At 40.9% G+C, this 24563-nt stretch overlaps 2 protein-coding genes across 6 annotated transcripts in view; one reads left to right on the top strand and one right to left on the bottom strand.

Moving 5' to 3' along the window:
- Positions 1–1073, top strand: part of yif1b (Yip1 interacting factor homolog B (S. cerevisiae)) — a 7815-nt gene extending 6742 nt beyond the window's left edge. For 2 of the 4 annotated variants that reach the window (XM_086215771.1, XM_086215770.1), the window contains exon 8: positions 1–1071. This exon is cut by the window's left edge and continues 186 nt beyond it. The gene's annotated coding sequence lies outside the window, so the exon portion shown is untranslated. The other 2 variants (XM_086215768.1, XM_086215769.1) reach the window with 2 other exon arrangements.
- A 521-nt stretch (positions 1074–1594) lies between these two features.
- On the bottom strand, positions 1595–24563 carry LOC147254185 (NACHT and WD repeat domain-containing protein 2). 2 transcript variants are annotated; one of them, XM_086215765.1, is made up of 33 exons: positions 24345–24563; positions 24122–24210; positions 23222–23329; positions 22253–22444; positions 21856–21985; positions 20199–20317; positions 18449–18787; positions 18111–18212; positions 16504–17221; positions 14623–16420; positions 12426–12742; positions 11215–11371; positions 10964–11040; positions 9622–9849; positions 8875–8966; positions 8663–8790; positions 8399–8553; positions 7814–7869; positions 7601–7692; positions 7424–7483; positions 7236–7332; positions 6949–7129; positions 6486–6637; positions 5864–5980; positions 5655–5765; positions 5308–5505; positions 4940–5080; positions 4401–4567; positions 3918–3984; positions 3748–3818; positions 2954–3137; positions 2532–2634; positions 1595–2437 (listed from the first exon to the last, which is right to left on the bottom strand). In XM_086215765.1, the coding sequence occupies exons 1-33, from the start codon at positions 24397–24399 to the stop codon at positions 2202–2204; spliced, it is 6837 nt and encodes a 2278-aa protein (XP_086071891.1). In that variant the 5' UTR covers positions 24400–24563; the 3' UTR covers positions 1595–2201. The 2 variants fall into 2 exon arrangements, with proteins under 2 accessions (XP_086071891.1, XP_086071890.1); XM_086215764.1 differs by having other exon boundaries at positions 12414–12742; positions 24345–24562.

The raw sequence follows: 24563 nt of genomic DNA, 5'->3' as shown, positions 1-24563 counted from the left end.
AAGAAATGCTCTAAACACACACACACACACACACACACATTTATTAAATAAGCTGGACTTGGATGAAAACACACTGGTGGGCACTGTTGTCTGCGTCACTCCCACAGTTAAAGACACAACTGCAGAATGGCCCCGTGGAGCAGAGGAACACACGGTTCAAGACGGGAGACGGGAGGATTTCAGGCCTTGGCTCTCACAGCACAGCCTCATGTTATTGGCATCTGCCTTTTGTCTTTTTTATGTCATGTCTTCAAAACATTTGTAGCAAAAGCAAGTGGCTTTAAGTTAATTTTCTACTGTGAAATGATTTGTGTTTTTTTTAGGAATATTTAAGTATGTATGTTTGTGTAATAGTATTTCTGGAGACGCTGCTGGGGGCTGATATGCGATTCTTCCCAGCTGGCAGGAGAAAAAGCACATTAAACACACAAACCGTCCTTTTGGTCAAATAAGATACTCAAAGCAGCCTGAAAAGTGAGCCGGCGGCATTGATACCTGGATCCGGACTATTATAAACTCACCTGTGGGGTGTGTGTGTGTGTGTGTGTGTGTGTGTGTGTGTGTGTGCGTGCGTGCGCGCACGCTTTGTTTCATGTATGTGCTTTGCTGCCTGATATTTGACTAAAAAAAACCACAATGACAGGAAGGCTCACGATTCAGTGTCGATGTAGTTTTGATATCCTTTTAAAAAAAATGAGTAAATTATTTACTGCTTTTCATATTGAAAGTCAGATGGAATAAAGGAGGGAAGAGATCAGATTGTGTGGAAATTGTTCCAATTCAGAAATGTTTTAATTTTGGATTATTCAACTTTTTATTGATGAAGTTGGTGTTAACTTTTGGAAAGCGTTAGGTGTTAGGGTGAGTGCATGTAAGAATAGACTCCGCTCCTCTAAATTCCTAGAGGATTTGAACAAATATTCTCACGGTCAATCATGAATGGAACCCAACTGGAGACTGTATGCAAAGACAAATGGCAGGACTGATGGATCTTCAGCCTTGAAAGTACCTGACTTTGGCAAACAGTCCATCACTCTGGTATGTATAATTTTATACAACAAGAAACTGAGATTGTGACCTTATTTGATGCAAATGCTGTCGTCTCTGTATAAATCATACCTTCGTATTTTATGATGTATTTATGTAGATGGAGCTGACGAGGGGGTAACATTTACTGTCCTGTCATCCTTTTGCTTTAGTTTATATATTTTATAGTGAACACTAACAAACATGCTGTCCGTCTACAATTTCTCCAAAAACATATTCACAGCAGCTCAACTTCTTAGGATATGTACTCACTTCCTACTGTACAAGTTAGGTTTGTCAGAGAATTTTGGTAAGACAGGAAGCTGTCTCGCACTCTCTAACTGCACTTTATAACAAGTTTTTGCTCCGTTGTTGAAGCACATTTGGTTGACAGCTCATTTCTGGAGCAAAGAGAATAACTCATCAATGCTGTTGGATTTATACTGCATTTAGAATAAGATCCAGTAATGAAAGAATCAAGTGTGAACCTCCTCAGCATCCACACTCTGCACGGTTGTCCAGAGTGCAGCCCTCCCAGCAACACAGCCACTTATACAATATGTAATTTTAATTGGAGATACCAATATATTTATTAGGAAATCAAAAACTACGATCTAGAATTAGAAGTGAAGACAGTTATTGAACATGACACAGAACTACGCTTTCCCCTTCTTTTTTAAAGACAAGAACATTTCAACATTAAGTTTCAATATTCTCGTGTAAAAATTCTTGATGCTTAGAATTTGATCATAATATAAAATTACATGAGTGAGAATATCTCGGTGAAGCCGTAGTGAAGATGCAAGTGCTGAGAAACAAAACATGATCTGGAAATTTAATGCCAGTGATTTTCTTAAACGTACACACGCACGCACACACACATATATATATATATATACATATATATATATATATATAAAAATATATATGTGTGTGCGTGTGTGTGTCTTGTTTCAATCTGAACAAAAATCTAAGTAACATAAAGATGCAACTCATTAAAGGATTGATATATGAAAATAACATAACTAAACTAACTACTTGAACAACTTCAACTACTCTTAACAACTAAAATCCATCCACAGTTACAGGCACAGCCCTTTTACATTTTTAGCTACTTTAAGCAGAAATATTTGGGTGGATTATATCGAGCCCAAGTTCAAAGTGTTTGAGACGCCTCAGCCCACAGTGTCTAGTTTCTTCTTGAGGCCTTTGTTATTATTAATAGCATGAAGAAGCCTGCTATGCATTTGCTTGTGAACTGGGTAGCGGCAGTAGATGGGCAGCCGTAAGAGGCAATAACAGGTGTAGGCCTCAGGGAAGTGCAGTTCAGTGGCGTCCGGCAAGACACCGACTCTCATCCTGATGCTCTGCATGCCCAGGAAGGGCACACGATCACTGCCTGTGACGAACACTGACAACAAGGACCACATCATGATGGAAGTTGTAACTAGATATTCATTCAATCTGTAACTAATAACTGAATAAAAACAAAAAAAAACACTTACAAAAGAGTTTGATCTTGTCCTGTTGTGACAGGTTGTCAAACACCTCCCAGAAGGTAACGATGTTTGAATGTGCAGCGTGGTACTCGTCTTCATAAATGGTGTTCTGTTTGGATAAAGACACAAATGTTGGCATTGAATTAAGTTTACAGATGATGACAGACTTAAAGATGAAAACAACTTATTCCTCTAAAACAATTCATTTTTTGGACATATCCAAACTGTGTAACATGTGCCTTCGTTTATAATTATTGCAGATATGTTTATTAATTTGTTAAAATAAGATAAAATTTCATGTTTGTCCAATTCTTTGTATACAATCCATTCCATCCTAGTTAGAACCACATGAGTAGAACAGAGGCAATTTCTGTGGAGATCCATTTAGTTGCCGACTTCCTTGATCGTCCTAATTACAGTCAGCTGACCTGCTTGAACACCTCCCAGTCGTAGTTTTCTTGTCCCACCATCACCGCCTGCAGCTCCTCAGGCTGGAAGAACTCCACCACGTCCATGTCACACACCTTGAAGAAGCCTCTCTTGTATGCTTTAAACACTTCCTCCACTGACTTGTTGAAGGCGCAGTTGACAAACGCCTCCACAAATTCTTTCCTATGAAGAACAACAATAACATCAAGGACCAGTATAGGACGTGTCATCAAGATACTCCGCAGGATTATGGGACCACCATGAGTGTAACCACTTTTCACCAACCAGTTGACAGCAGATGCAGCATTCTCATTAATATGATGGATTTTAATGTGTGTGTGGCAAGAAATAGCTTTCTAAAACTGTTAAAGAGCTTCTCCGGGACTGATCCCCTTTTTTCCAACTGATTTATTGCTGTATGATTCCAGGGTCAAACTGACATGACATCATTTTCTCCACCAATCAACATAGTTTTTATTCCCCTTTCTAAAATGGAAATATGGAATATATAAACACCTTGCAGAACTTTATAAAAAAAATGGCTGTACCATGGCCAAAACACCATGATGTAGACCAAAAAAAAGTTAAGTCATCAAAGTGCAGCAAACTTTAGAGGTTTTGTCAATTAAAATGCATTATTTATGAAACAGTTGTTTTTTTTTTTTAATCTGGATCATTTCAGACAAAGTGAATGTAAAATTCGGTCCTTGAAAAACATTCAGTCTACAATGTTTTAAAACTTTATTTTAAAACTATATCAACTATTTGACACAGTTATTCTTAAGTAACGTACTTGTTTAAATCTGTGACGCGTTTTCCGGGTTCTTCGGGGTGAAGTTCAAATTCAGCGCCTCCCCAAGACACCTGTAAACAACAATGACTGGAATACTGTGGCAACCCATGTGTGCAACAGAGAGGGTATTTGAGGAAACACTGGCAGTGCTCATTGATCAGTAGACTTACCCTAAACATAGTGTCCATTTCTAGGAGTTTATCGGCACTGTAGTCCTCCAAGATGCATCGCAATCCCCTGAAGAGGCAGGAAATCATATGAAAGGGTTAAATTTCACAGACGTCCTTCTTTCAAAGATGTTTCCCAACCTGTGGGACAGGACCCCATAAAGGGATCAGAGCACTCACTGTCTGATGAGTCATGAGACGGGTACAAGAGGCGAATTACCCCATAATTGGACTCATGATGTGTAAAATATATTATCCATATTAAAAAGGCATTCTCTGTAACAAAACCCGAGAGAATGATAAAACTTTTGATGGAACTCTTGTCATAAGCACAAGCCACAAAAATATCAGGGCTGATCACATAAATCCATCAAACTTTTTTCATTCACGAACAGAATAAGTATCAAAATTAAAACCTTTCTGTATTTTTTAAACACGTTATTGTGCGATGCATGTCCTGTGTTAATAGCTTGTCTTCACTCTTACTCTCCGACCACAGGTTCAAACTCCCTCATGTCGTCCAGTGACGGCTTGACGTTGAGCAGCTTCTTGAAGAGGACCAGCGGGAATTTCAGATGGATGATGTTGTGGTTGTAGAGAGCCAGACCACACAGAACTCCAAACAGGAAGTAATGCTTCTCCTCCATCTTTGGCTGTTTGGTTAAGGAAGATGAGATTAAAGAATGGGTTCAAAGCTTAACCTCCAGCTGTTTTAGGTAAAAGAATAAAAAAGGTCAAATCAGACGAACTCAAAACAGTTCACTCATGCCTACGGCAAGGCAAGGCAATTTTATTTGTATAAGCCAGCATCCTCTGGCCTTAGACCCTCACATCGACTGAGGAAAAACTCTGTAGAAAACCCTTTTAACAGGGAAAAATCAGAAAAACCTCAGGGTGAGCAACAGAGGAGGGATCCGTCACCCAGGACGGACAGACGTGACGTACAACACCGTGCCGTTGTTTATCATCTTCACATTTTGTCATGAATATATGAGATGTTGTTGGAGTGAAGCAGACAGTCATACCCTTGCAGGGAACCAGAACAGAGTCTTTTTCTCGTTGTGCATGAACATGTTTGACTCAGGATCCATCAGCTCATCAAAGACGTGGAGGAAAAGGTCTCGCTGGTTGACCTGCATCACCCTCCTCTCATCCACAAATTGTACCTGAGGAGGAGCAGAATTAATGATATAGCAGTGAATTGCTTCCGAGATAAAGTGATTTTGTGTTTGACACGGTGATGTTTCAAAAAAACCTTTTCTAACTGATATCTTTCAGTAGAAAAAGACCGACTCCTAATAATCACACAACAGAAGTGGATTGAAAAGTGCTTTAAATAACATTTTTCAAGATTTCTGAAAATCAAGGGGAAAAAAAAAAAAGAAATATTGACCAAAAGAGTCTTTTTGAAGGCAATGTGGTCCACTGAGCTGAGCTGTCTGAAGGTGTCCTCGACCAGGTGGTCTCGTCTCAGGGTCAGCTGGAATATTATGGGCCCTGGGGAGTCTGGGGGCTCTACCATCTCCTCAGGCTCTGGCAAAGGCTCCCAAAGGTTCAACTTCTTAAAATGTTCCTGAAGCCAAGTAAGACCCTGACAGAGAGCCATTTCAAAATGATTAGACAATAAAATTAATATTTAATTAGGATAAGAAATGTCTGTAGCCAAATTATGGATGCAGACTTTCAGTAGGCTTATAAATCATGTATTTCTCAATGCAAAAAAAAAAAAAAAAAAAACACCTTTGTGAAGGTTGCATGGATGTTAAAGGCCTGAACCTTGCAAGCCAGGTTGAACAGAAAAGGGTACCGGCAAAATATGGCAGGTGTGTTGCCATCATGTTTGCTGTCGTCCTGTGAGAAAAGATCGATGCAGAAGAGGCAGATTAGCAGAAAGAAAAAAATGGTTTCCCTGAAACACTGCAACATCTTGTACATCTTTGTGTTTTTACCTTTATGTTGCGGAGTTCCAACCAACAAGAAATGTCATGGAAGAGCAGTTGCTGATTGATTTCCTCCACATAGAAAGTGCTCAGCGGGACTTTGTGGCCGCTTCCAGATTTGTTTGCCTGTGAAATAAAATGTGCATTTAATTACAAACACATAGACATGATATTTTCACTTAGTGTCGTGTTTTAGGCTTCAATCCACCACAGCCGTTTTGCCAAGCAGACATCCCTGAACAATTCATTACTGACATACACTCTCAACTCTTATTTCTGCTGCTGTCATTTAAAAAAAAGTATGATTATTGGCATGTCTTGTAATTAATTAACAGTATGTAACAATTTGGGCTGTGACAAGCATCTCAAATATTTCAAATCTGATTTTGGTAAATTTGTGAATGAATGAATGTATGAACGTCTGTTCAGTTACTGGTGGGCTTGATGCAGCCCAGGTGTGTTGCTGCCCTCTGCTGGTTACTTGTAGCTCTGCACTTACAAATTCAATCTACAAAGGGACCATAGGCAAGAGTGCTATTAAGTGTCATTACATTTTCTTAATGCATTTTTTTTCATAATCAATTCATCAAAACTAATCAGACAGTGTAGTAAAAAAAAAAATAACACTGACTTTGTAGAGGAGCTTGAGGACCTCCAGCAAGTATTTGACTCCTGGGTTGTGAGTTATCAGGAGACCATTCCTCAGAATGAACACCAATGCTTTGTGGAACACCAAGATGTGCTTCATCAACATGGTGGGTGACAGGGAAGACCACAGTCTCCCTGCAGAAGAAAATCAGAATTACTGCCTTGCAGTTGTATGCCTCTCTTAATGATAGCCAGAGAACTATTTTTGCAAAACATGATGATATCACAGCGAAGTTGAATTTATTCATAATCTGTGAATGAATGCATAGATTATGTCCAAATAATCTTTGTACCCTCAATTTGAAAATGTAATGATCAGACAGAATGTTCTCATATCAGATCAAACTTTACAGGGTTCAGTCCCATAGAAGTTATTACAGAGCGACTGATGACCATATATTTTAAACTTGTGAATTTATGGCTTATAGACAGATTGAGTTGTTTACTTAGCGTGTTTAGAGTCCTCTGGCTCAGCTCTCCTATGACAACAGCCAGAGACAATGACACATTCATAACGTTTGCGTCCTCTTGAAGAAGAGGGCACAACGGCAGAATCAGGAGGATCGCTGGGGATTTTAGGGCAGTTTGCGAATCGACAAGCACCTCAATCAGGGGGTTTAGGTTCACCTGTGTGGAGGAAAGACCTATGAGAACTAAAGTGATGCAAATTAGCAATAATGCTACTCATGTAAACAAGCAAAAATTAAAAAAAAAAAAAAAAAGATGTCCTAACTGCTTGTTTGATCCATGGTTTTGCCATTAGCTGGTCTAAGGCTAGGCTAGCAGCCTCCAGGTCCACTTTGAGCTCATCAGCCTCTGGTGGAAGCCCGCTGATACCAAACACATTAAAACAAAGACAAATGTGACTCATTTTGCTAAAAATACATCATCAAAGTAGCACCCAGAGGAAAAATGACTCACTTGACTTTTGTGAAACTTGCAACAAGGCTTGAACTCGTCAAAAACATTGAAGCAATTTCACTGTTAGAAACAGAGAAATATGAAAATATTAACATTCAGGTTACTGGTTTAAATATGCAGATATTTCATGACCATATATATAATAAGGGACATATGATACAGAAATGAAAAAAGAACCTCTGAGCCTCTTTGCTGCCTTCATTCATTGCCAGCCAGTTTTGAAGTTTCATCTCATCAAGCTGCCCAGTTATCTGAGGCTCCTTCAAGCTCTAGGAAGACAGATATTAGACAAAACTTCAAACGAAGAAAAAAAAACAGATTAAAATCAAGGAAAGCTCATTTAATTTGATCACCTATAGACAATAAGTATCAAGTGGTTTCAAACATTACCTGTGGAGGTGAAGTGAAAGCAAAGTTTGTATTCCACCCTGCAGCGATTTTCAAACCTGCATGTGAAACAAAAGACAAGGTGTCACCACAACTGTGCAACACCAACATCAGAAATCAATATTTGAAAGTGTGGCTGCTGTTACTGGGAACTTGTTGCTTTTCAAAATAAATCCCCAAAAAATATCTACAACTCTATTCGACTATTGTCAGATATTTCTCATTATATATGCACATTCAAAATAAAGCAACACCATATTCTCAGAATATTTCTTTCATTGCAAAAACAGGTCATAAGTTTCAAAATATAATAAGCAGTCCTTTATCTAATTAGCCCAATTCATTAATTGAAGTTCCTTAGTGTTAAAGTTATGACAGCATACAAGTTTGCCAATTGGAACATTTCCTATCAGGCTACTTCATAGCATTTTCTGTCAACACATCAAGACACCATTCTTATTTAGAAGTCTGCAGGATTTTAAAGAGTTGATTGTCTGCAGGAACCATTCAGAACTTATCAGCAGTGCCACTTTATGTTGATCGACAGGCCCGAGTCGGAACACTGTCCATTCCCAAGTGCATTCTGACCTGCAGGTACGGCTGCTGCCGTGTCCGTGAGCCATGGAAATTGAACAAGAGTGGGAGACGGGCTGTTCTCTGGTCGTCCAGTCCCAATTTGACCTTTGACCCCACTGCCAAAAGCCCACAGCTGGCCTGAGGAGCCCAAAACCAGGGTGTGATGCCTATAGACAAGACCCAAAGAATATTCTATTAAGTATTTATTTGATGAAGCTACTTTATTTATCCTCCAGCTGCGTCACTTCAAAAATCAAAAATGTACATCATATTTACCTGCCACATGAAATCTGTGAGGCGGGTCCATCAAGACCCTCCACCAGTCTGGGTTTCAATTCATTAGCGGAGGAGTTGTGACCCAGTTGACCATGGGCTCCCTCTCCGAAAGTATGAACCTGGCCTTCCTGTGAGTCACAGCATCACACACATCATAGACGTGGCCATCCCGCTGGTGAATTCTAGAACTCAGGCCGAAGAGAACAAGGTACCTTTGTTAAGACAGCAGAGTGAGCCTCTCCGCAACGAATCACGCGGACACTCAGAGGTCTGAGGGCCGGCACCATGCAAATGTTGAACCTGCCTGTTAATAGTGAACAGAAATGGCAATACAATAATAAATTTGAGATATGTAGATACTTTCAAACATTATGAATAACATAATCCATAACAGATTCACTATCAATGAGATAAATGCAAAAGCCATTCAAAGCTGTGAAATTAAATCACCTACTCAGATGGACACGTTGCCACCTGCCAAATGTAAACCAGTGACTCTGAGCACATTGGCACCTGGTATTAAAATGTGACTCGTAACTGGACGTAGTGCTGCTTTGCTCTTACACCTACAACTTCTAATTCCTATGTATTCTTGTGCTTATGAGGTTTATTGTTGTGTTTTTCCTTTTGTTCCTCCTGCATCACGCCTTTGTGACTCCATACTTGGCTTGATGTCAATGGCGGCTGATGGTAAACAAGAGCTACTGCAATAAAACAGCAACAACAATGTACTGCTTTAAAACTTCATATATATATCTATATATCTATATATATCTATATAGATATATATAGATATATATAGATATTTATATATATATATATATATAGAGAGAGAGAGAGAGAGAGAGAGAGAGAGAGAGAGAGAGAATTGACACATTCCATAACATGAGTTTGGATGTCATGTCTCAACACAGATCACAACTTAATACCAGCTGTGAGAGAGTAAAACTACCACGTACCCTCTACATCGACTCTGTTGAGCCCCAGTTGGCCATTTTTATTCGCTCCACAGCAGTACACCAGGCCCGACAGCGTGAGGAACAAAGTGTGTGCTGCACCAGCCGATATCTGGGTCACTGGCACCCCAGTCAGAGCGACCACCTGGACAGGTATATACTGCTGATGGATCGTCTTCCCCAGACCCAACTGGCCGTGACTGTTCAGACCCCAGGAGAGGACATCACCTCCTAAGCAGCAGAACAGATGAAATCAAAGCCAAAAAAAAAAAAAAAATTAACCTGCATCTTATTATTTTTTTCTTATACAATCCTCCGGTAGGTGAGGGCATTTCTAAATAAAATAAATTGAAAAGTTAGCTTATGAAGAACATATCCTCATCAGTAAGGCCACCCCCTGATCAAATTGGGGCCCAAAGCCAAATTTTTATTTAGTTAGACTGCTGAGGGGAGAATAAATCTCTGGACATTCCCCTTCCTCAAAGCCACAGATAACGTTCCCCCCTAAGTGTTTGGGCTTCTGACAGTGTCTTCATCCCCTGAATGTGTCTTATATCATGTCTACCATCTGCAGTTTTCTGATCTTTATTTAATCCCAGTTCACTTGCATGAACTCCACTCAAATTCACCAAAGACTCTTTGAGCGTAACTCCTTAATTGGGTGGTTACTACGATACTTTCACCACAACACACAGAGGGTGTGGTTCAGCTGCCAGATGGTTGGTGCAATTCACTGACAACAAGAAGGAAATGACATGATGTCATCAAGTCAAAGTTGTGCTTCTATTTCTCCACTCCTGCTTCTCTGTCTCACAGAATTGCTGTTCTTATGTCTTTTATTATATTTTGTATTAGAAATTATCCTGCTGCATTTTACACATATATGTGTGTATATATATATATATATATATATATATATATATATATATATATATGTGTGTGTGTGTATATATATATATATATATATATATATATATATATATATATGTATAGAGAGAGAGATACATTATATACATGTGTTAAAAACACATACGAGGAACAAAATCTCTCATCGCCTGGAAAAACAAAGGTGTACTACAAGTTATGTTTGTAACTGGCAGACTTGAGACTCTGACATAGTTACGGGTTTCAATTGCATAGGTGAGGGAAATGACAACATTTCTTTTCTGGAATAATCAAACGTTTAACAACACAGTCTCATGGGATTAAAATATCGACTCCATTGACTGGGCTCTTAACTGCTCTATGGACCTTGATAACTGGATTTAGTGAAAAAAAAAAACACAAACTTTTTACATCAAGAAGAGTGTCACATAATCAGGCAGAGTTTAGGAGTATGTCTTACCTTTAGTCAGTGCCAGAGAGTGAGAGTTCCCACACGCAACTTGAATCACAGGTATCGGCAGCGGTATTGGAACCTGACTGCATTTAAAGAGACAATAATAGGTGAACCAATGGAAAAGTCATATTTAACAGAACTTCCTTTTACTTGAACATTACTTTGCCATGTTTTCTACTCATGTATTGAGGTCTTCATTGTTCACTGCTCTTTCACACAGCTTGAAAATCTAGAAAATAACGAGTAGGAGATCTCACGTTGGTTTGTGACTGTTAAACAGTTGATTTGGTAATATCCCAAGCTGTCCGTCCTCACTTGCCCCCCAGGAGTAGACGTTTCCAGATGCCCGCACAACCAGGCAGTGATCCGAGCCACACGCCATCGACACCACCTCACCCAAGCCCTCCACATGACCTTCCATCGGATGACAACCACACAATAGTAAACGAGTAATTACACACCTTCATGTCAAATTTAAATTCAATGCTATATTTATTCATCAGCTACAACTGGGTAGTGACTTGTTAGAGGCTATACATATATATATATATATACATATATATATATATATACATATATACACATATACACTTATATACACATATATACACATATACACATATATATACATATATATACATATATACACACACACATATATATATATACACACACATATATACACACACATACACACACACACATATATATATATATATATATATATGTGTGTGTGTGTGTGTGTGTGTGTGTTTGCCTGACAAATACAAGGGAAGCCACAACCACATAGCAATGGATCAAAAATTCTCCCCAACAAAATACACAGCTCTTAAAAGCTTTATATGTCATCAACAGTTATAATACTCTGGTTTTAAATGGGTGTACAGTCGTCCTATATAATAGAGGCTGAATGGAGTATAAAAGGTGCTTTGACTCACCAGCATTTTACTGGCAATATTTTTCTTGAGTACTTTTTTACAGTGTGGTGGGATAGTCTACTATTTTTTTTATTAGTGCTCCTGACACAAACATAAACACTGCTCTGACAGTAACCAACACGTAACTGCTACCGTCGTGTCGCACTCTCCCACGGACACTTCAACTCAACATTATAGAGCGCAGCAACTTAGCTTTCGGTGCCTGGCCCTGTTCAAGGGAAAACGAAACTTTAGTGTGTGTGTGTGTGTGTGTGTGTGTGTGTGTGTGTGTGTGTGTGTGTGTGTGTGCGTGTGTGCGTGCGTGCGTGTGTGTGTGTGTGTGTGTGTGTGAAATTAATATTCCTTGACAAACTAAATAAAGGCAATAATATCCAACAAAAAATAATCTTATGATGAAATTTTGATTTATGTAGAGTCAAGTCAAATGTGGAGTCACAAAGGAGTGACTATAAGAGTATATAGAGTCATTGAAATTCATGAACCTGCATAAAAACATCACATGAATCATCTTTACCTACCTAAGTGTTTACCATTTTTATAAACCCTTCGTCCAAGTTGTCCCCGAGAGTTGTGTCCGCATGATAAGACCCCTCCATCCTTGGTGAGGAATAAGGTGTGCTGGTCCCCGCAGCAAATGTTGGTGATGACCTCGGGCACCGTCCAGGACGCGGGACTGAGGGCTGCCTGAGGACCGAACTGTCCACTGGAGCTGTCTCCCCAACAGTACAGTTGTGACATGTCTCTGTGTGGCTGGACTGACGAGAGGCGATTGTATTGGCTTCTAGTATGAGTTGATGCAGCCTTCAGGTACCCTCGGAAATTACAGTACCACAATGTTTGGGCGTAGCTGCATTTGGGACAGGAGAACAGCACCAAATACCAATAAATAAATAAATAAATAAATAAAACAGAAAACAAACAAAAAATGGGTGATCATAAGAATTTTAATTTCAAATTCATGTTTAAAATGTGCCAAGAGCTCTGAGTCAAAATATCCACAACAAGTGAGTTTAGATCAGATAGGTGCTTTTCCACAGAAATGAAACAGATGTTATACTGTTACATACTTAAATAAACTTTTATAAACATTCTGACGTGTCAATACAGGATTTTCTCTTCTTTTCAGTCACAGTGAAAACTGTGACCCTGAAATCTCCACCTCTGTTGCCATTTGATGACATTTACTGAATTCCTGCCATATGTTATGAGAATATACTGACCATTTTTTTTCAAATGCACCCCATGTTTTATCAAACAGATTTTGTTTACTTTGTGTTGGGTTCTTAAGATAAAGTGTGTTGGTCTCACAGGGCCACCATACTCTGGCCTATGATTCAGCAGTTTTTAGACAACTGTAGGACAAATAGAAATAGTATCTACAAAATTACCATTTCAGTGACATATCATGTAAATATCTACATGTTCATTGTAAATACATAAGCATTCATTTACAGCTAAGGCCAGGTAAAATTGGGGGTTGCTAAAGGTAACCACTGTAAGGGTACTTTGTCAAAAGGGCATTCCTTCATCCCTGGGTTCAAATGTTCCCTACGTCTGACTGAGCTCTCCCTGCTCATCATGACATCTGAAATCGTATAAACACCCATGGACCCATCCTCAAAACCTACAAACACACACTGCTGCTCCCACATGACCAGAGTAGAAGGATTCTTGGGCAGAAACATACTTCCTACTCTTGTCCCATCTGAGAGTTGGACCACTGTGAGGATGGGCTTTGCATGCTGGTAACAGGCACAGCTTTCCTCCATAGTGGAAGGGTGAGAGATGTAGGAAGCATAGCTTCCAGTTTTGTCCAGACAGGCTTTCACTACAGAACCTTCAACTTTTAATGAGCACAGTCTGACCTGAGAAAGATCCAAGAGGGTGATGCTTTCATTGTCAGTGGACAGCAGTGCACAGCTCCCATTAAAGGACATCTGGAAGTCTTGAGGTTGACAATAAAATGTTTCAGGAAGCTGAAAGTGCCTGCATACAGTGTCATCTGATACCTTCCAAGTGTACACTGCCCCTGAGGCCACCATCACCACTACAAAGTCTGGGTGCTCAGTAAGTGTTTGGAAAGCAACAACATGGTTCGGATTTTCCACACAAGAGAAACGCTTGCTGATCAAGCCTGACCACAAGCTGGCTGCTAGCAGGTCTCCACGGTGACAGCCAATAAGAAAGGTGCTCTCAGATGACACCTGTGCATCAGATAGGTACTGGTGTATGCTGCACACAACGCCCCCATGTGCCAGTTTCCAAACCTTAGATAGCCCTTGCTTTGAAAGGCTCACACCAAAGTTACTATTAGGTGTGATCAGAATATCTGTAGCTCTGCTGCCACTGATTCGCAGAATATTTTGCCCCATCTCTGTCCGCCAGACGTAAATTTCCCCTGCTGAGAGCACCACAAGGTGAACATTATCCAGGGAAACCCGCAGCTTTTTCACGGGACCATCATGCAGGAAGCTTGAGTGTGGAAGACCCATTTCTAAGCTCCATCTCCACACTGCATCAGAACCATCAGTGGTGTAGAACCACAGGCCTGATTGTTCCACCACCACCTCTGTTATTCCATACCCCATCCTTGGAGCCACACCTGCAGCATATATCATTTCGGCGTCCCATACTTGGAAGCAGCCTCCTTGAGAGACACATGTGATATCTGAAGCCATTTTCAGGAGTGTAAGAGGCTGCATGTTTGCATTCAAAGAGAGAACACACCTTCCTGTGCTTATGCTCCACACCAACACCCGGGGACAGGTCTCTAACAAAGCCAAGAAGAGGTGGCCATCCTGGGAGAGCAAAGCTTGCATGAAGGACCTACCCTGTGGAGCCAAAAACTGGTCACGTAGCTCCCAGTCACATGTATCCCACATTGTAACCTGCTTCTTCTGACATACCAATAAAGCATTTATTTCATCTGAGTAATCTGTGTTGAGGAGAAATTCACCCTCACAAAAGGCATCTTTGACAAGTCTTGGTGACTGAGTGTTGGTGGTCATGTCCCATACCGTTATACCCCCTGTCCTGTCAATACATGTCATTACCTGCTTGTCTTTACGGAGGATTGACACAATCGCACTGTGGTTTGAATTTGAACAGGTATGGAGGAGGCTGAAGCTGTCGGTGTCAAATACAGAAACAGTGCCGTCGTCCTGCCCGCAGTGCATGTAGGAGCCACTAGAGGAGCAAACCAAACAGGTCACACTACTCTGACAGTGCAAATGAGTCAGGGTATGACTGGAGGCACAAAACACACCTACAAAGCTCTCACCTCTCCACCATATGTATAACTTTTTCTGACACTCAACAAACCCCTTGATTTTGCTTGGCATTTGTTTGCACGGCTCTGTTTTCAAAGGGACCTCAAGAAACATCTCTGGACCCGTCACATTCCACATGAAAAGTCTGTCACACTGAGTAGAAAGCAGCAGGAATTGGCCACTGCTTTTTACTCCCATAAACTTCAGCTCCCTCTGCTCACAGGTCACTGATAGTTTCACTATGTCACACCCTGAGTCTTCCCATACCCATGCTGAACCATCATCCAAAACCACCGTGACCATCCCACACTCAGTCCCAGCTACCTCGGTCACAGACACATCCCCAGTTCTGGTGTCACACTGAAGACTCTGAATGGAAGCAACTGCAGAGGGTGCAGGAGAAAGCAGCACACCTAATCCATAATCTGTCCCCTGCCTCCCCTGTCTGATCTCACTGTCATAACCTCTGAGAGCAGGAAAGACTTGAAGGTAAGGCAGAAGGGTCGATTCCATCAGTGCAGCCAGCCCCAGGGGTGAACTCTGCAGGAGGCAAGCTGATGACTTCAGTATGCTCATCAGGAGGGCTCTCTCTCTTGAAAAGGTGGGTGACCCCTCCTGCCTCCTCAGCATGGCAACTAGATCCCCAAGGAGTCCGGCTCGCACCATAACCTGGTGATATTTGAATGACATAAGCAGCTCATTCTTCATCTCCCACCTGCCACTTTCTTGTAAGTGATGCAACAATTCCATCACCTTCCTCGAGTTGACAAGCTCTTCCAAAGAAGACTTGAGGACAATGTCCTCATTTGGTTCTGATTTCCATTTCTCTAAAAGTGGTTTAGCACTTACACAAGCCCACTTGCCACAGAAATAGTCTGCCATCTCTAAATGAATTTTCCTCCTCACCTCACGAGTGCCTAAATACCTTTTAGCCACAACTAGTCCAAAATGCCTGCTGACCCAGAACATGACCGGCGACCCTGCAAATGTCCTCCTAATAAGATAGCTCTTCAAGTCTAACATCAGTCTTTCAACATCCACTTGTAGGACCTTCACGTCAGAGGAAGGGCACCAACCCTGCTCATACAGTGTCAGGTCGGCCAGCTCAGCCTCTGTGAGCCCAGACCTGGAGAGGGTGAGGTAAGAGACAGCACAAGCCACCAAACAGGAAGTGTGTTTCTGCTCGAGGTGATCCAGCAGAGCAGCAATGGATGAATGGACTGCATTGGGGAGCGACGTCTCAGTCACATCTGAATCTGAAGAGAGAAAGAAAGGAAACAAAATAAGAGGAGTGCAGAGTTGTTTTGTCATAAATCTGTGTGTTTGTTTGCAGTTATACCTGAGCGCCAGAGTGATAGGTGTGTGTGCAGGAGGCGAGCATACAGAGTAAGACAACAGCAAGACAGTGCCTTGTTGACCAGCGCCTGTTGTCCTGAAGTCACTCGCCTCCCTGAACTACTCAACAGCGACATCAACATCTTGACACACTGTTTTCTGTCTGCCGGTCCAAGCGTTACACACATATATCCAGACTCCTTCATACTGTCATCTGTGACACAGGGAGTGCACTCTGGGTAATGAAGTTTGATGGCCTGCACAATATGAGTTTGGCTGGGCATGACTGAGAGGATGAGTTTGACCCCAGGAGGAAGTGGCGAGGGAAGGCTGTTAATGATTTGCACTGACAAGGTTTTTCCTATCTGATCCATGCCATCAAGGATCAGAACAAGAGGCTGTTTGGTAGAGGGCAGGGTAGAAATGAGGGAAAAGAGATGTTCCCTTACTTCAGATAGGCTAATGTCAGGGTTTGTGATGGCACCAAGTTCTGGATGAGGCACAGACCTGAGCTTTAGCTTCCAGTTTGCTGTTGAGCTACAGCTAGAAATGTGTTCTCCGGGGTTATTGCTCATGGAATCCTGTGGAGAGGACGGGTAGTTGTAACTCCTGGTGATTTGATAACACAAGTTGACTAACAAGTGTGTCGGGGAAGGGTTGATTGACAAGTTGGAAAAATAAATGATCACCACAGTATCACTGTGTGGTATCCAAGACTTTATCTGTGGAAGAAGACAGAATATTATAGTATTATGAGGTCTTTAAAGTGCATTGTACACAGTGTATAATATGTTGACTGCTTTCTTCTTATCTATTTATTTATTTATTTTTACCATTTTACGAACTATTAGACTCTAGAAACAAAGTCTTCTAAGCTGAGTAAAAAAACTACTCCAAAACAAGTAGAGCAAACACTCAATTTAAGTGCTTAATTCTAACCTTAATATAAAATTCGGCCAGGGATGAGGGGATTTAAAAAGTACGTAATGTCAAGTCAAGTCAAGTCAATTTTATTTGTATAGCGCCAAATCACAACAAAAGTTATGTCATGACACTTTACAGGTAGAGCAGGTCCAGTACCACACTCCTTCAATGAACCTCCACCCAACAATTCTCCATGAGCAAGCACATCCTGCAACAGTGGCAACGAAAACCTTCCTTTTAACAGGCAGGAACGTCGAGCAGATCCAGGCTCAAAGGAGACGGCCTTCTGCTTTGACCGGTTGGGGTGAAAGAGTGCAGGAGAGCGGGGCAGAGACAAAGACAGATAATGGAGGAAGACAGATATGCAGAAGGAGAGAGTGGGACAGAGATAAAGAGAGAGAGAAAGGGATGGTATTTGGTATTATTTGGTATTTGGCATTTTAAACATCCCAACTTTTTTGGGAAATCTGTGATTTGCCGCCTTCCCCAGATCCAGTCAATAAGACAGATAGCTTTCTCTTGTGGAGGTGAGACCCAGAGAGACAGGCTGAATAATCCTGTTGTTAGCTTAGCACAATGAATGGTAGTGCATAGGCGGTGTTAGCATATCCCTGTTAAAAACCATCAAATACACTTTTTCTCAATTACACCTCTCACCAGCTTGGACTGAGTGTAACATTCACCCACCTTACGAGCACAGTGTGCCAGCAGCACTGTTTTTCCTGAACAAGGCCCTCCTGTCACCACTAGTGGGCACTGATGATCATTCTGCTCCACATATGATCTGATCTACAACCAATGACAAAAAAACTCCAGTAAGGCTGTAGCTGCTGTGGTTTTGGCGATGATTCCAGAGAATGTTGGTGTTAAAATGCGTAAATCTAACCTAATATGACGTGATTTTAAATGCTTAAATTAGGAGCTACAAAGAGTAGATGTCAAGCAGTTCTGATGACATGATGGGCATTCGTGCACAAAGAGTAGATGTAATTGATACAATATTTATAGACAGACTTGACTCTGACCTTGTCCTCCTCCTGGCGCTCAACATCATACAAAGTGGACAGGATGTCACAAATCTCCTCCTGCTCAGCCTGTTCTCGGGCCAAGGCACCACTGAGATGATAGACTCCGCTGTTTTCTGAGCTGTCAATCAATTTCACCAAATCAGAATACACCTGCAGGCAGAGAGATTCAGCATAGCCCCGCCTCCTGGCTGTGGTGTAACCATAGCGATGATCACACTCTGTGGTGGTGGTGTAGACCAGAAGCTGTCGGGAGGTGATAAGGGCATGAAGGAAGACGTCACATAGCTCTGAGAGTAATTCTGTCTCCTGGGTTGTTGTCAGTTCAGAAGCAACAGCCTGGAAACACAACGAAGATGCAAGGATAAATACATAATATTTGTGAGTAATGTATGTATGAAACATTCACTAATTTCAAACAAGCAAAAGCTATATGACACCTATATTTTCATTTGGTCATGTAAATCATATTTCTCAGTTTGTAGCAAATAAAATGTGTTCAAAATAGAACCAAAAAACGGAATTGTTCTGTGAATCTTATTGACTTGTAATTTACTAAGTCGATTCATTAGTTAAGGTTCACCCAGAGAGCCACTCAAAAAGCTTGTTACTTTTGTCAGCTTTGCTCTAAATGTGTGAGTTCTTTCTTAACAAAATCATCTTTACAGGTTTGAGACAAAAAAAAAAACTGAAAAATTGAGACCTAATTCTTTCACTCAGTTTTCCATTTCAAGCAAGATGCTATACACAATCCTAGGGGCAGCATGACTTAGAGGTAAAGTGGCTGTCTAGCAACCGAAGGATCGCTGGTTCCCCGGTGACCATGTCGAAGTATCCTTGCGCAAGAATCTGAAGCCCTTGCTCCTGATGGCCCTGTGACGGACTGGCGACCTGTCCATGGTGAACCCCAGCTCTCGCCCAATGTCAGCTGGGATACCAGCTGGGACCCTTAATGGAAGCGGTATAGAAGATGGATGGATATACAGTGTATATCTATCCATCATGTATATTATACACAGTCCTCTGCTGAGACACAAAAATGTATGCAGGAAGTAACTTGCTTGCAACAGTAACATTTTATACATTAGCATCTCTCACACAATCCTCAAAAGTGCAAACCCTAATTGATTTACTGATAACTAATATATCACTGTTTTAATATTGGCCAAAAGCTCAAGTATTTTCTGTGAAAATCCCTATATGGTTTTGGTGTCTTGGATCCACTGCACAACAATATACTCGTGTTTTGGAATAATAAATATTTCATGTTTTACTCTTGCATTTGTTTGTTCATTTCAAGCCCTCTCAGCCAATTGCTTATGTACTAAAACATTGCTTGGAAAAGTAGATAAAAACTTGTGAAAGAGAGAGGAGATTTATATTTGGAGTGTGTACATGGTAGATCTAAAAACGTCCTATTATGGGATAGAATTCCTTCCATTTTAAAACAAATATCTGTATTATTTATGATGTTTGGATTGCAGTATTTCATTTTGTAGGAGATGACGCATATTGCATTGTGTAATTGTGTGTAAAATTATGAATCAGCGAGTCCTTGTTTCAGAAAGCGCCTGAAAGCAATTGAAAACTGTAAGAGACAAAAATACAGACCGTCTCTGACAAGCAAAAGAGACAAAACATTGAATATAACAATCTTTAAGTGGTGTGTAGTGGATAAATTAATTTTCAATCACTTAGAATGATGATGACAATCATGATGATGTATCACCTTTGACACTTGTGAGCTCACCTGTCTTGTCTGTCTCTCGCTTTTTGCGTTGACGACCTTGTTGATGTAAACCACGCAGCGACCGATGATGTCATGATGAGAACAGTCCTCCAGAGCGAATCGCAGATCTATATCGAGGGCTGATGAGGTATTAAAAAAAATGTATTATTATCTATATGTTGACATAGAACACATGCACATGCGCAGACACACACACACACACACACACACACACAAAGTTTCGTTTTCCTTCTAGTGGGGCCAGACAACGAAAGATAATCTCATGACACTTTACAAGTAGAGCAGGTCAGGTACCACACTCCTTCAATGAATCTACACCCAACAATTCTCCATGAGCAGCAGCGACCAAAACCTTCTTTTAACAGGCAGAAACATCAAGCAGATCCACACTTAATGGGAACGGCCATCTGCTTTGACTGGTTGGGGGGCAGAGACAAAGACAGATAATGGAGGAAGACAGATATGCAGAAGGAGAGAGTGGGACAGAGATAAAGAGAGAGAGAAAGGGAAAGGGAAAGGGAGGGGGGAAGGGAGAGAGAAAGGGAGAGAGAAAGGGATGGTATTTGGTATTATTTGGTATTTGGCATTTTAAACATCCCAACTTGCAGCAACTTGTTTTTGAGTTTATAGCTTTAGCTTTACTTCTCTTTGTTTTGTTATTTTTTTCCTTTTTCTTTCCTAGTCACTGCCTAGTTGGGGGGGGGGGGGGGTGTTGTGTCTCTGCCCTGTGTGTCCCATGCTGTTTGTATGAATCAATTATTGTGTGTAGCAGTAATTTGGTGTCCCTGCCTCTTGCATTCCCATTCTCACCATCTTACCAAATCACAACTGAAGCACTTTTGCGCTTCCTATGGGTTTTTCCTTAAGTCTGAATTCTTGCTTGTGTTGTACGTCGCTTTGGACAAAAGCGTCTGCTAAATGAAATTGTAGAATTGCAGAATCTTATGTTATGCTGGTGGCCTTCGACCACTGATGTGGGTGAAACAGTCATCCATGTGTTTATGTCCTTTAGACGGGCCTCCAGTTTAGTCAGCTGATTTGTTTCATGTGGATGCATTGATAAGTACAGCTGCATGACAGGGAAAATTTAATCAAGTGTTTCCTTAAAATGTGACCTAGTGGAAGCAAGTATAGGATGAAGAGGACTGGTCCAAGCACAGACCCTTGTGGAACACCATAAGTAACTGTAGTGGTTTCAGAGGAATCATCGTTAGCGAGTACAAACTGAGAACGGTCTGGCAACAGCACTGAAGAGGAACCTGAGGTTGTTCATGTGTTCCTCAATTAGTGCAGAGTAGTAGGGTGTTCTAGATTTACAAAGGGCTTTCCTATATGTTTTAAGGCATTCTTGCCAAATTGCATTTGACTTCCAGTTTGGAGGAGCGCTATATCCTATCCAATTTTTGAGTTTTTTTATTTGCCTAGGTGCTTGTTTCCTTTGTTTAATGGTTTTCTTTTTTAAGGGGGCCTTCTTCAGGTGCCTTGTTGCACTGTTGATAAAATGATCACTTGGGAGGGACTAAGGTCGACAACAGCGTCCTCAGTTATAATAGGACATGACACTGAATTTAGTACAAATGGAATCACTTCCTTCAATCTAGCTACAGCCTGATCAGACAAACATCTGGAAACCACGGTTTTCCTTGGTGGAGTTCACCTGATCTGTTGTAGCTCTGAGCTTTCTCTGGAGTCAGTCGACCATGGAGGACACGCAGACTGACAGCAGTCTGAAACACCTTCTTCACATCCTCTTCATTCTCTACCTTTCCATCTTCTCCCTCTTTAACCTGACAATTAACAGAAGCACATTATTATTACTTATACACAGAGGAGGAAAATACATTCATTTATCATTATCAACTTTATTTACCATTGCCAAATAAAATAAAACACTGTCACATACATTATTAGAATTCTGACTATTCTATCGTTCCATCAGGAGTTGTAGTTGCTGTTTTTCTGTTAATTATTTGCATCAGAAATACTATTTTGTGTGTGTTAGACCTCGGGGCTGTAGGTGTGTGTGGAACATAGGTCAGTGGTGTGTGTCTGACCTGAGGGCTGCAGGTGTGTGGAAGGGTCAAGCAGTAAGAAGGAGGAATGGTGTTCTCATCCCTCTGGTAAACTCTCTCTAGCTCCTTGGTGCTGATGCCTGCCTGCTGGCTCTCCTGGAGCAGATGCTGGAACTCCGTCACCTCCACCTGGACGGGAAGACTGCTGGTGCCATACTGATGACCAACCAGAGCCTGCAGCACCCTCGTGGACAATGAGGGAACAGCAGCATAACATATATTGTGTAGTACACATATTCATCTGTAGTTATGGATGCATAAATGTTAGGAGTAGCAACTTTTAATACAGTAAAGAAGACATCTTCTGATCTGGGTGCATGGTAACAACCGCAATTTGGTTGGACATTTGTAATTTCTATGGCCTCGTTCAGATAAATCTGATTTGTTTCTCAAATCAGATTTTTTTTTTTTAGTCACTATCCATGGGAAAACAGATTGCAAGGGTCACAAAACACCCTTCCTATTTGGTGGTTCATAGCATTCAGACTGAGACACATCTGTAGAAAACGACTGTTTAAAAACTACCGTCAAACATGGTTTGGATAAAATTTGGGGTAAAAGAAATGAAAAGAAGAGATAGAATAGCATAACATGAGAAGAAATGGGACAATTTTGTTTATGTGAACAGTAAGACTATATAAAAGTATAAATTCACTGCCATATGTGTATTCAAAGGTCGTAAATGAACATCTTTTGATAAATTTGTCTGAATGATGACCAAATCTTAATTTTTTAATCTTTATTTTTTTCCTTTTCTATTTATTTATTTTCTCTTATGTATATATTTTATATGTCAGTATTGCATTAAAATAAAGTTTACAAAATCTGGATACAATCTGGAAATGGCAAAAATCAAATTTTGGCTGGCAGTCTGACCTATGATGCTCCCATATAACCTGAAATATGCTGTTAGACTTTGCACTCAGTGCAACACAAATCCTGATTGTTTACCATTAAAAAAGGCCCAGTGGAGCTCTCTCTGCATTCTTTTATCAGCTGCTTTCTGCTGTTTTCATCTGGCCAACAAATGGGATCACTGGACTCATATGGGTCTATCACCTGCAGATACACACACACACACACACACACACACACACACACACAATGAAACTGCTTAGGAAAAAAATGCAGTGGGATTTAATTACAACTGGTGAAGTAGTAGGTCAATAACTGCAGCCTATATTATTCTGTCTTTCTAATTACACATGCTGCAGAATGGAGATGGCACAATGCTCTGATTGCAACCCACACACACACACACACACACACACACACACACCAATAGACACAAATTGACACAACACAGTGCAGCATTGTAGCTGTACCAAAGGTGGGTTGGAGAGCAGATGCACACAGACCAAGAGGACACCATTTGCACGGCAGCTAATTGATAAGAGTTTGACTGAAAGGCACCCTGAATGAAATGATCAGTCACTCTGTCATTGTAAATCAGCAACAAACTAAGAAGCATAATGTCTGGTATAATGGAGATGATGCACAACTCTTGCATTCAAATTAAGGAAAAGACACCAGAGGACAAAAGTGCTGCTACTAAATCATCAGCGTGGGGAAGATGAGTGACACCACTAATAATAACCAACATGCCTCTGTTCCTGTAACAGAATTATAATATCACTTTGTAAACAATCCCACAGATTTGATGTAAATTTGGATTTTCATCTTCAAGGGTGTGTTTGATACAAAAACAACTTCCTTCCCTTCGGTGTTTTCCCCAGTGGATCTGCAAGTCATCATTTGCATCATTGGCTCAGATGTCCAGTGAACGTTTGGATACTGTCAACTCTAGTTAAATATGATTAGGCAGCTTTATAAAGTGAAGTGTGTACTCACCCTGAAGTCTATTCCAGCTTTGTGTCTGCAGTGCTCTCTTAGTTTGGGGAACACTCTCTCTTTCAAAGCTTTGCGCTCCACAATGCTATCTACACACACACACACACACACACACACACACACACACACACACATATACAGTATATTACTATTCAAAGGAGGTTAGAAAAAAAAAAAGCTCAACCAAAGAACACCTAAATACTCACACAGTCTATGAACATACCTGCTGGGTTTGAACACAGATAAAGTTTCACACAGGACGAATAAGAACAAGCCATTTGTGGTCCTCAGGATCACATCAGTCCCTTCAACAAATGTACACAGTCTCCAGTTGTTGCTTCTCCCTCGTCCCACTGTCAGTCTCCTTCTACTGCACTCAGGAAATTCTGGCCACTTGTGTTTAGAGTGTGTTTTCAAATGATCACACCCACTCCTCGTGACT

This window comes from Aulostomus chinensis, chromosome 10, assembly GCF_037954235.1.
Source record: "Aulostomus chinensis isolate RoL2024-O1b breed Wild chromosome 10, RoL_Achi_v1.0, whole genome shotgun sequence".
Classification (NCBI taxonomy): Eukaryota; Metazoa; Chordata; class Actinopteri; order Syngnathiformes; family Aulostomidae; genus Aulostomus; species Aulostomus chinensis.
Note: the sequence above shows the minus strand (reverse complement) of the source record. Positions and strands in the feature narration are given on the sequence as shown.

What these genes read in the sequence shown, in the direction of transcription:
- LOC147254185 (XM_086215764.1), bottom strand. Translation starts at nt 24,399, where the DNA reads ATGGCTTGTTCTTATTCGTCCTGTGTGAAACTTTATCTGTGTTCAAAC. An exon ending in CACACACCTGCAGCCCTCAG is followed by an intron (nt 21,986 to 22,252) that starts GTCAGACACACA and finishes GTTAATTGTCAG; the next exon opens with GTTAAAGAGGGAGAAGATGG. An exon ending in TCCTCAAGCTCCTCTACAAA is followed by an intron (nt 5,981 to 6,485) that starts GTCAGTGTTATT and finishes TTTATTTCACAG; the next exon opens with GCAAACAAATCTGGAAGCGG.